Source organism: Copadichromis virginalis, linkage group LG4 (assembly GCF_057382275.1).
Source record: "Copadichromis virginalis isolate Kocher_CV1m ecotype Utaka linkage group LG4, C_Virginalis_male_GT1.1, whole genome shotgun sequence".
In the NCBI taxonomy this organism is placed as follows: domain Eukaryota; kingdom Metazoa; phylum Chordata; class Actinopteri; order Cichliformes; family Cichlidae; genus Copadichromis; species Copadichromis virginalis.
In genome coordinates, this window is record NC_140621.1 from 36,211,195 (window position 1) to 36,223,694 (window position 12,500).

The 12,500-nt window shown below is 40.1% G+C and overlaps 1 protein-coding gene across 1 annotated transcript in view; it reads right to left on the reverse strand.

Annotated features, from left to right (window-relative positions):
- rapgefl1 (Rap guanine nucleotide exchange factor (GEF)-like 1) overlaps positions 1–12,500 on the reverse strand; it is a 50,346-nt gene that overhangs the window by 18,403 nt on the left and 19,443 nt on the right. Inside the window, exon 7 of the mRNA XM_085455234.1 lies at positions 11,476–11,643. Coding sequence (XP_085311360.1) covers positions 11,476–11,643 — 168 coding nt within the window. The remainder of the gene's footprint in view (positions 1–11,475; positions 11,644–12,500) is intronic.

Here is a 12,500-nt window from a genome sequence, read left to right on the forward strand (position 1 = left end):
GTACGCTTGGGGAGTGTGATCGTGTGTACAGCGTCTCTTTATGTCTGTCTCCACGTTGGTTGAGTGTGAAGTGCATATGAGAGGATGAGGGGATGGGCGTCCAGGTACACACCGGCTCACTCCTTGGCGGCCGCTTATCGGGGCCTGGATCCTGGGGCTCGCTCGGGCCACTTCGGAGGTGGGGTGCCCCCGGCCTCTCAGCCTGGGGCTCGGTCACTCAGGCACAGCTGGCTGCCGGCGGAGCTCACGGGCGCGTCACTGCAACTCCCCCTGGCTTCTGCTCCGCGGCTGCTGAGTGAGCCCTCATCTGGGACTCTCCTCAGCTCTTACTGGGACAGTGGCGCGGCTGCCCCTCTGTTGGTCTTCCTTGGTCTCTTGTGTTCTGGGGGCCTCTGGATGTCTGGAGTTTTGATCTCCTCCATACCTGCTTCATGCCCTGGAGGACGGGGCTGTGGCCCCCCCACACCCTCTAGCACATCATTACATGAAGGAACCTTTTAAAAAAACAAGCGCGTCCATTTACCGGTCGATCTACGTCCCTACCCTCACCTATGGTCACGAGCTGTGGGTAGTGACCGAAAGAACGAGATCGCGGATGCAAGCGGCAGAAATGAGCTTCCTCCGAAGGGTGGCTGGCCTCTCCCTTAGAGATAGGGTGAGAAGTTCGGCCATCCGGGAGGGGCTCAGAGTAGAGCAGCTGCTGCTCCACATCGAAAGGAGCCAGCTGAGGTGGTTCGGGCATCTGACAAGGATGCCCCCTGGGCGCCTCCTGGGTGAGGTGTTCCAGGCATGTCCCACCAGGAGGAGGCCCCGGGGCAGACCCAGGACACGCTGGAGAGATTATATCTCTCGGCTGGCCTGGGAACGCCTTGGTGTTCCCCCGGATAAGCTGGAGGAGGTGGCTGGGGAGAGGGAGGTCTGGGCCTCTTTGCTTAGGCTGCTGCCCCCGCGACCCGGCTCCGGATAAAGCGGATGAAGATGGATGGATGGAAGCGCGTCCATGCTCACAGGTGTACACACGGGTGATCACACCCACAAACTACACCCTTTTTGGCTCCTACCTCAAAGCACACTGTGTTCTGTTGATCTTATGTGCTGCACAATAATGTTTAATATTTAGTATTTACTGTCATATTCCCATATATCATTGTGATGTTGTTTATTCTATTACTCTTGTTCTCTTCTGCTTGTTTTCTTTTTTCTTTCTCAACAGGTGATCCAGGTGATCGATAGATGCATTTTTTTTTCTTTTTCTGCCCATTCTGTTGGTTTTTGTTTTTTTGCCCTTCTCCCCTATCCCTCTTCTCAGCTCTTTCTCTTTCTTTCTCCCCTTCTTTCCCCCAGTCAAGTCTGTCCCGTATTCAACAAGTGAAAATAAAATAAACAATAAAAGGTGAATCAAATGGACCATTACGGCAAGGCTGGGATGGTCAATTTGGTAAAGTAAATCCGTTGGGCATCTTTCTTTGCCTTTAGACAATAATTCTGATGGCAAAAGAGCCAAACGGGACAGGCAAAAAAAAAAAAAAAAAAGTCCTCTCTCCTCAACATCTCTATACAACCACAGATATGTCATGTGGACCAACTGCCTTTCCTCTCTTCATAGCTGCCTTCACTTCCTCCTTACTTATCCCCTGCGCTTCCTGATTCACTAACTTTCCTCCATCTGTCCTCAGTTTCTGTCTTTATTAATGTCTTCATTAATGAAGACAGTGAGAGAATACTTCTATCTTCCATCTTCTCAACACACTCTCTTCACCATCTTTATCCTTAATCACTCTAACCTGCTGCACATCCTTTTCAGCTCAATCTCTGTATAGCTAATTCATGCAAGTACTGTTCTCCTTCCTTAGTACCCAGCCTCACGTACAACTCAGTATAAGCTTTTTCCTTTGCCACCTCTATCTTTGCAGTTGGCCTGGCCTCCCAGTATTCCTGTCTACTTTTATCCATCTCCCCTGACTATCGCACTTTCTCTTAGCTATTCCTTTGAGGAACTACAGGAAAGTGTCCAATCCACCACCAAGTCTCCTTGTCCTCTTTTCTCTCTCCAAAAGATACACCAAACACCTTCTTTGCCTTTCTCTCACCATTTCAGTTGTATTTTTCCAGTCATCTGGTAACACTTCCCTTCCACCCAGAGAATGTCTACTCCTCCCTGAACTAACAACTGCACAACATTCTTCCTTCTTCAGCTTCCACCATTTAGTTCTTGTCTCTGCCTTCATTCTCTTCCTCTTCTTGACGTCCAAAGTCATCCTATAGACTAGTGTCCAATGCTGCATGGCTACATTCTCTCCTGACACCACCTTGCAGTCTCCTATCTCTTTCAGACTGACCCTTCTGTTTAGGATGTAAGCCACCTGTGTACACTTTCTTCCACTCTTCTACGTCACCTTCTGTTCCTCCTTCTTCTTGAAGTATGAGTTCACCCCAGCCATTTCCATCTTCCTAATTTTGACCTTGTGCATTTCTCTGCTTAACACTATACCTATCTAACACCTCATTATCTCTCTTTCCTTCACCTACATGGCTACTGAAGTCTGCTCCAATCAACACTCTCTACCACTTTATCAAACTAACTGCAGAATTCCTCTTTCTCTTCTAACTGACATCCAACCTTCAACCTGGTCTCCTGCACACACAGTAAATCTACCTTCCTTCTCTCCAGTCATATCAGCCAGCTCTCTCCCTTTGCCAGTCATAGTACCTCCACGCTCCTGCCTGTCCTTCTCTTCGACTCCTAACATGCTTCTCCCCTATATGCAGAAAAAATAATGTTTGATCATCATCAAAAGCCAGATATTTCAAAGTTTCATCTATGAAATATCTGGCTTTCCCATCATAGCAGATGAAATACGTATTTTGCATTAAATTGCATCATTTCGCCTCCTGAAGGGCTCGCAATGAGTCCACTGTGTGTATATATATGTATTTCTTTTCCCTATGGTAATAATACTTTTAGATAAATACTAAGTACTTTTCCACTACTGATGTATATAAAGTAAAATTAGGCTGTAAAGTTAAATCTTACTTTATATAAATCTTGGTATGTGCTTTTATAATGTGTACTAAATTGTAGTAAAACATGTCAGGGTTCCTTTGTTTCATGTGTTCTGGCCAGTACACTAAGCCTGAGCCTGAGTGAGAGCTGAGCAGAGAATTGTAGCTCACTCTGCTCCCAACTTAACTGATGCCCTGCACCTCCCCCATAGCTGCTGCAGTGGGGGAGGGGCAGGTAAATGTTTCCAGCACTTTGGCAGGTCTGAAGGCAAAAGAGAGTCCAAACCAGGACTAGCAAAGTGTACCTAATATAGCTGTTTAGTGTGTGTGTAAAATAAATAAATAATATGGTAATGGCTCTTTCCACTACTGATATATATAAAGTTTAATTAGACTGTAAAACTAAATCTTACTTTAGATAAATTTTATTTTGTGATTTCATAATGTGTACTAAACTGTAGTTAAAATAAATGTCAGGATTCCTTTATTTCACATATTGTAGCCTGTAAATCAGGTTTGAGAGTCAGAGCTGAGGAGAAAACTTTGGCTCTCTCTGCTCCTCCATCAGTGACCCTCCCCCCGCGCACCTGCACTGCAGCTCTCAAACTTTTGCAGGGCATGTGACGTCATTCAGTCCACAGTCGGAGTAGCCGTTTAAGTGGAGCTCTGAAGACTGCAAAGCACGCTTTCTGCAGGTAAGATTTCACATTTTTGCTATATGAAAACTGTGCAAATGTTGTCTTTCTAAGAAACGAAAGAAAAAGGTATCTTACATTAAGTTTAATTTTTTTTTAACTTAATGACACGGCAGTAAATATACTTTTTTTTAATTGAACAATGCATAAAGTTCGTCTCAATCTATATTTTATTACAATTAACTATGCATAATTTTTCTTATAATTGAACATAGGAACAAAAACCGATTCCTTCGTGATATATTTAACACTAAATTTTATGCCAAACCTACCGTCCCCTCCCCCTCAATTTCTGGCAATTTCTATCTGTATTTCTCTTCAGTCTCGCTCTTAGAAATATAAAATTAACGTAAGAAATAATTATCGGATCTGGTTTTCAGTTTAAAGGGGAAAAATGTACGCTTAATTACAGTAAAAACATGATTTTTGCAAGAAAACATGAAGTTAGAGATTTTTCACGGTTTCAGTGAGTAAAAGTCTAAAATGAAAAATCCTATGCAGTGTTTTGGTTGCAGACCTGTGTGAGTTCCAGCCTTTTAACAAGACAGCTTGTTGTAACTTTAGTGCAGTTTGTTTGATAACAGCATTTGGATTATTTTGTAAGTGATTTAAGTGTTAGTCACATGTTTAGTGAGAGCTGTTAATTATAGATTTAATTTATTTAACAGGTATTTTCATTAGAAAACTGCGTTTCCCAGAATCCTTTGTGGTAGACAAAAGTTACTCTGGGTTTTTAGCTAGCAAAGAAAGTTTTGGGAAGCCATTATATGTTGCTCTGATGTCGAGCAGTTTATTTGTTGTACATTCCCCCTTTTGAAGCCTTATATAAAGACTATCGTTTCTCCAATTGATGTCCGATCCATTTTTTTGGCTAAGTGGATTCGCCACAACACAGCTTAGTGGAATGCTTTTTAATTCTTCACAAACTTTATTAAAGATAACAAGCGGCCAAACTGTGGTTTGTACCGTTTTATTTAGGGTATCTCTTTAAGGCATTTTATAGCTTGACTGGGTTTTGTCCCCTTCTTTTTAAGTCACAATTTTAGCCTAGATTTAGTCGAAAGGCACTTTTATTCCGAGCGCTTTAATCTTTTGTTAAAACCCAACCTCAGTTGCCCAGCTATAACATCTATCAAGTTAGCATTTCAAAATATGTAAAGGAAACGACTGAAGTGTGACGCATGCGCGTAGCAATGCTTTAACTTTTGTTGTCTTAAAGTGTTTACAATCCAAAATGCTTGAAATCATTGTCCTCCTTTATCCATCAAATATAAACGTTCCCACGTGTTTACGCCAACATGGAGTTTTATGTTGGTGTCGATGTTTCAGTGACTGAGCAGCGTCTGTCCGTCCAGTATATTTACTGACGTAGCCGCACATCAGCATGACCCAGCTGAGCAGCGTGCTCCGTTTAGCCTCGTTTGTCTTATTCCTCTCATTTGTTTTTCACCGTCAAACATAACTGGACAGAAGGCCTGGTGTTCTGTTGCTGAAGTGGGCTTCAGATAGTGTTTTTCTGTGGAACATCAAGGCTGTCATGTAGTATTAATTTGGCTATTCAAAGCAAATAATGTACATGCTTATACAAAATATAAGCCTTTTGTATAGTGTGTTATAATTGTGCCTTCCAACAATTGAAAGTGTGTTTATGTGTTGTCTCTTTGGCTGCTATGTTTTAGTGTTATAATAAGACTCACCTTGGAGGAAACAATAACATGCTGTCCTAATATTGCTTTATGTACAGAGAGTAATTAATAAAAGTATGTTAAAAAAGGAAATGATGTCACTCTAACAGTGTAGCCATCAGAAGGCATATAAGCTTTCCTATATGACACTCTGTTTTTTAAATGCCTAATACTACTATATCTAAAACGGGTGAAACGTTGTGATGCTCCATGTTTTTTTTTTTGTTTTACTTTAAATTTGATAGAGTTGTAGGTCACAATTTTTACAGCAGGTTCACCTGCATGAGCGCTCACTGCTAAGACACCTGTATATTTATTGAGGTGAGCTACTGTAAATGAATGGGTAATGGGCTGCATCAAAACTGTTGGTGCACTTTTACTGTATCACCTCCAAGTCATTATTGACTGTAACTGGATTATTTAACTGTAACTGAGAAGTAACTTTGACTTTTGTCTTTGGTATTAGGTGAAGGAAGCCACGGCAGCAAGCCAAATACAGGTATGTGCCTTCTTATCGAATATTTGAACATGTAGTCTTTAATCGTTACTGAATCGTACGTAGGAGTGTCAAACAACAGACCAAACAACAGATACTACAAACTATAATATGCATTAAGAATCATTATCAGTTAAGGTGGGAATAGGTGATTCTTAGATCAGACGTGATTGTTTTCTAAATGTGATTCTTTGTTGCTTATAATATGAACAACTGCTGCTAGAACAATACTCATGTGCATCACATCGGCCCCACGTTCTGCATAAAATGTAAATAAAATAGGCATTGATCAGAAAATCATTTGAAGCCTCTTTACCTGAAAATGGCACAAGGACAACACATGGTTGAAACTCAGCATTTTATAATATAAATGATGTAAGCCAGATATGAGAAACAGTCCCAAACAGACAACAGAAACAGGAGACAAAGACAAAAAGTTGTTGAACGTAACTTTTGTTTGCAGCCTGTGTCCTCATTGCAGACCTGTGCAGTCCTCTGCAGTCTGATACCACGGTCATACCACAACATCTTATTTTACTTACAGCCAGGAATACACGAGTTCAGTGAAGTCTTATAACTTTAAAAACATATCTTTTCACATGTGAAAATTTTTGTTATTAAGCAGGTTGAAATGATGAGCAGATTTTCAAATGACAAATTTATTTGGATATATTCAATTTATTTATGCAACAGATAGTTTGATCCACTGAGAATTTATTTTACATTTAATTTCATGTATAACGTGTTTACAAACACCGTCTCATGGTATATAATCAAGCAATAGGACAAAGTCAGCATCACAGCAGTGGTATGTTTTAAAGAAATTTTTGGTTGATGATTTTAATAAATGTATTTTTCTGAAACAAATTAAAAAAAATGCTTATTAACCAGGTTTCCCACATGCTCAGTGATCTTATGGTCGTATTTAGTTTTTGGCTTTGTTAGCTTCCAGCTGGAAGCTGATGTCACTTAAATCCCTGTTTGGAGAAACAGCTTTTCCTGTTCAGGAGAGAACATGTAGAATTCCTTGCTAGAGGACCTCAAACTGAATCCTGACTGGCATAATCTTAAATTTAAATGGGCACTGGTTTTAAAATAAGATTAGTCTTCTATTCATGATCTCCTGCTTGTTGTTTTATGGCGCATTGTTAGTGTTGTGTACTTTAACCTCCTTGGACCTGGTGTCCACATATGTGGACATCACATTTTGGGTTGTCTCGACCAAAATACTAAATTTTGCTCTACAAGGACATTATACTGCCACTGTTCTATCGAAATTTAAAACAAATGCCCTCGTATGTGGATCTCACTCCTCTCAGAAACAAGAGAGGTAAAAAAAATTCAGATAATTCTTTGTTTTTACATCAGGTCCCAATCAGCCCAAATAGCAAAGAGAAATTAAAAATGGCATGAAAGAGTTCAGGTCATAGGACGTTAAAGCTCATGACAATAGAAATTAGCTTAGGTTATACATTTTACAGTAATGTCATGTTATAGACTTCTCTCTTCATAAAAAATGTCCAAATATAATTGTATCCTTTCAATATTTATTTCTTACATTGCAGACGATAACGTGGCGCTCGCATGCAGTGATAATGGCTGTTCTGATAGTGGTGGTAAGTGTTACCTGCTCACTAGTACAGCTGTTGGTATACTGCCTCATGAATAAGCTGCATTTTTGATAAACTGCTATGCAACTGCAAGTTATGTATGTGACATTGACTAATATTAGAGAGTGACGTTAACCTGTTAGCTTGGGTTCCTAATGGTAAAATGAACTGGGTGGCATGTTACAGCCAAAGAAACACACTGTTGGCCTAGTTCAGTGCTCAGTAGTCTATACAACAGATAACACTTGATCATGTACACTCACTCTATAGTGAGCTCTTTTATTACAGCAAGAACTAGACTCACAACACATGAAAAAAGGACATCTCAGAGATTTGTGGTTTTATCACCACGACCCAGATTCTAAATTAAAAACTGTTACATTTGTCCAGTGCATGTTTACACAAATGGCACCTTTGAATGGTTGTGCTGCATTGTTTTAATTATCTTAACTAAAAGAAGAGTAATTTCATTTCTAGGATGACATAGTGACACTTGGAGAAGTTAAGATTGCTCCTTTGCACGTTGTTGTTGCATCTTTGTTTTTTGTCATATTTGTCAACAATACTGTTTGTGTTTGAAGTTTTTTGTGACTCCAGATGGCTAATATTTGACATAGCAGCTACTCCGTGTCCCCCAGAGAAATGAAAAAGGAGGAGGCAGTGAGATGGATGAAGGTCAGGTTTTTTACAGAGTCATTCAGTACAAAAACACAGTGAATTAGGAAGATGTGGCACATGAATGTTTCTGTTTTTCAGGTGGAAGTTCTGAGCATTTCTCCTCTCAAAAGAGACCGGAGCCCACCAGTGAAGAGAGTTCAGATGTAGATGGTGAGTTTAAGCTTTTGTCTGAAATGTAGTGACACTGTTGTATGTATTCTACTCAAATTCTATTCCAGTACAATCTGCTTTGTACAATAACAGCTACCATTGTTTGTGTGTTTCTGTTTTAGAAGAGAGCAAGGAAGCAAGACTGGCTTTGAGGAAAAGGGGAAAAACCAAAGTGGCCAAAGCAAAGGGTGAGATGTTTTAAGCTTTAAATGTATTTAAAATTTTCTGTTTGCAGTATATGAATCAGGTTGTAGACATGACTTTATTTCCTTATAGTTTTGTCCTCTGTGGCAGAATATATGCCTACACAAACACAAAATTCTTGATAATATTGATCCAGAATTATTTTGTTGGTAATTAGAAAAATTATTGAAAATGTTTAAGTATTGCTTTACAGTAAGTTGAAGAGGAGAATTCAGAGGGGGTGGAGATGGGTGTCAGGGGTGATGTGTTATAAAAGGAAAGCAGCAAGAGGGAAAAGAAAGGTTTACAAAATGGTAGTGAGGAAAGCTATGACGATTTTCATTGGGAATGACCAGGATGGACAGGATTAGAAATGACTACATCATAGGGACAGCTCAGGTCAGAGGTTTGGAGACAAAGAGAGACAAGGCTGAGATGGTTTGGACATGTGCAGAGGAGGCTGCCAAGGGATGTTGATGATGGAGCTGCCAGGCAGGACGAGAAGAGGAAGACCTCAGAGGAGGTTCATGGATGTGAAGGAGGACAGGCAGAAGGTTGGTGTGACAGAGGAGGATGCTGGTATAGGAGGAGGTTGAGGAGATGATCCGCTGTGATGACCCCTAAAGAGTTCAGCTGAAAGAATGATTGCTTCACTTTTATTGTTACATTTATGATTTGTTAGGCTACCTATTCTGGTGAGTGACTAGTTTAACCTGCTGTGTTGCGTGAGTTCACACTTTGCAAGAACAGCACTACAAAACACATGGCAGGGTTCTGCAGGTCATTTCACAAGTCTGGAATTTAAAAAAAAAATGCAGGCTGAAAATGTCTTGTTATATTATCATAGAAAATACCTGTTTAAGGTCCTATGATTTACCAATTAAAGACAACTACTTTATCTCAATGTTATTTTTTTTTACAATGCGTATTTTAGTTTCCACCAATTACACACACAGATGTTGTGTTTTAAAATCAAAATTTGTAAAGTGAACTAGATTGACAGTATGGACCATCATTTTCAGTGAGAGGTTTGTGAAAAGACAGCAAGAAACGGCAAGTACAAGCAACAAAGCTCATCGAGTAGACTACATTAGGCTTCAAACTTTCCTTTTTGCTAAAGCATATATTTCAGGCTGGACCAGGTGACCCTGAATCCTCCCTTAGTTATGCTGCAGTCTGTTTTAATATCTTCACATTTGCCTAATACTATACTTTTATCTTTTGAAAAATCAGCTTCTGTTTCCAGTACGCTTTTCAATAATCATTAGTGAACAGATGCTCACAATGCCACCCCTTTCATGCGACCATGCAGGTTAAGCTTTTTGTGACCACTTATCCAGATCGCCACTTTCAGGTTAAGTGAATCCAGATTATGGAAAGATAGCCTTGATGTGTTGAATGTGCTTTGTAGTACAGGCCTTATGACTAATGATAGACAAAACTTAATTCTGCTCTTTGGTATTGTATCTGTGCGCCAGTCGCAAAACTGTGACAGTTTGTCAAATAAAACGCATAAATTCAGATAAAATGAAAAGATCATGTCAATCAGTTATGTTTGGTTCTGAATCATGATCTAGGTAATTTGTTACATTGTCAAGGATATTAGCAATTGTATTTCATAATAAAAAAAAAAATGACTTAAAATATGTGATGTCAGTTAACTAGATTAGAACTACTACCAACAGCACAGGTTTTTTTTATTACTAGTACATCCGAAATATTTGCCTTATTTAAAACAATAGCAAATTATTAAAGTCTGACAGTTTTTTTGTTTTTTTACAAGAATATTGTTATGATGAATGATTTTAACAGGACTAATAACTAGTTAGCATCTTATTTTAAAAGGCTAGATGCAACATGTACCTTTGAAAACAAAATGTATAAAAGTAAATTGGCTGCTGTTTCACTCTGTAGGTATATTACTCAATAACTGATCTCATGTTTCTGTGAACTCAAAATACTTAATTTAAAAGTGCTTACTACATATCTTGGGTACAAAATGTTGAGTAAATTGTTGAACCTACAGTTTGGTTTGGCATTTTCTGTAAATATACACAAGCAGAAACCCATTTCAAAATCAAAACAAAAACAAAAAAACTACGGTTACATACATGTTGTAAAGTTAACAGTCCATGTTGTCTTTTGTGTTATTTGTAGAGATCCCCCGTGCGAAGGTCAAGAGGCCATGGAGTGAAGCAGAGAAGACGGCAGTGCAAAGACGGCTGGGAATTATGTAGGAAGCAGGAAGGTCATACTGGTACAGTTGTAGCCATCCTAAGCTTTACTGATTTTTCTTTTTGGCAGAAGTCAAAACAAACTGATCAAAGTTATTGATCACTATTTTAGTTGTAAGTCATTAGACTTAATAGTTGTCTTCATTGTTATAATAGCAATTATTATTCCTCTGGAAGGATGTTACATTGTGAAATAAACTGAATTTGCTCTTGTTGCAGCATTGTGGGAATTTCCTTGGTAATTATTAATAAAATCTACAGCGGTATTTGAAATGTAATACTACCTTTTGTTATGTAGGGTTGTCTTGATAGATTATCAGAACTTTTTAGTTATTCTATTTATGTATAAAGTTGAGACTGTTTAACTTTAACATTATTTGGTTGCACTAAAATAGAAAATGTCAAGGAGTAAATGCAAACAGAAAAAAACATATAGACAGAAACGAACACAAAAGCACCCCCTGGTGGAAAATCACCTGAATAGCACTCAATGACAAGGTCCTCATTCTGATAGTAGAATGAGATTTTTTTTTACTTGAGTGTTTTAAGATTTTGAGGTGATTTTTGGTGTTAGAGAGCCACCCAGTGTTCAAAAATGGCAAAGGTTTGTCTGCAAGTGTAGCAGAAATGGTGGTCCTCACTTTGATAGTACACTTACCCGGTCCTCAGTCGTTATGCAAGACAGGAATGTGTGTGTGTGTGTGCGTGTGCGTGTGCGTGTGTGTGTGTGTGTGTGTAGACCTCCGGCTGACGTCACGGCCACCAGTATGAGGTTTCCCGGCAGGACTGGCTGGTCTTCGCTGTACTGGAGCTTCTCTTTGACCAGAGCCAGAATCTCTCCAACCCGGCAGGACAGACGGCTCCTGATGGTGACGTAGGAATGATCCGGAGTGTACACCCTGCAGAAGACTGAACACACACACACACACTCAGTGAGTCCTCTGAGAGCGCAGCATCAAAGATGGCTGCAGTCACGTGACATCATGGCTTGTCGTTACTATAGTAACTGCCACTCAAAATGTGGTTACTCATACATGTGTTTCCAAGCACGTCTGTCGACGCTCTGAACACAGTTAGAACTATAAGAACAAACTAAGCAGAGAAACTGAACAGAGGTCACCCTGACTCCCGGCTGTACATCGCTCCGTCATTCTGTGGCGTCCAGCTGCATGTAGGAGCTCCATGGCTGCATCCAGCAGCTTTCTCTCTTCTCTGAACATTTTAAGCATCTCTCTCAGTCCTGATCAGCTGATCAGCTTAGTCTGTTTTCCATGACACAGGTCTCACACGAAAAACTGGTGTAAAGTAAAAAGTAAACACGTTACGGGACCAAAGCGCTCAATGGCAGCACGCGGTCGAGGCATTTCTTAGTCTTAAATAAGCTGTAATAGAGAGATTAAACACGTCTTCCTCGGTTATAATAAACTGAGATTAGGAAACAGGACCTACAGAAAAGCACGGTGCTCCTCCTGATGAGGCACACAAAAGCTCGCTCGGCCTTCAAATGCTTCTGGTCGTCTGTGTTTTGATGAAACAAAAATTGAATTGTTTGGTCACAATGATGTTTCCTTCATTCGGCGTGAAAAAGTAGAAGCCTTCAACCCGAAGAGCGCCGCCCCCGCTGTCTAACACGGTGGTGGGAACCTAATGCTGGGGCTGTTTTTCAGCCAATGGACCAGGGAACCAATCACAGTGAACCATGAAAAACAGATCCATGAAGATTCAATGACACCAGGCAGTCTGCAGAGGAACGCGGCCTTGGACAC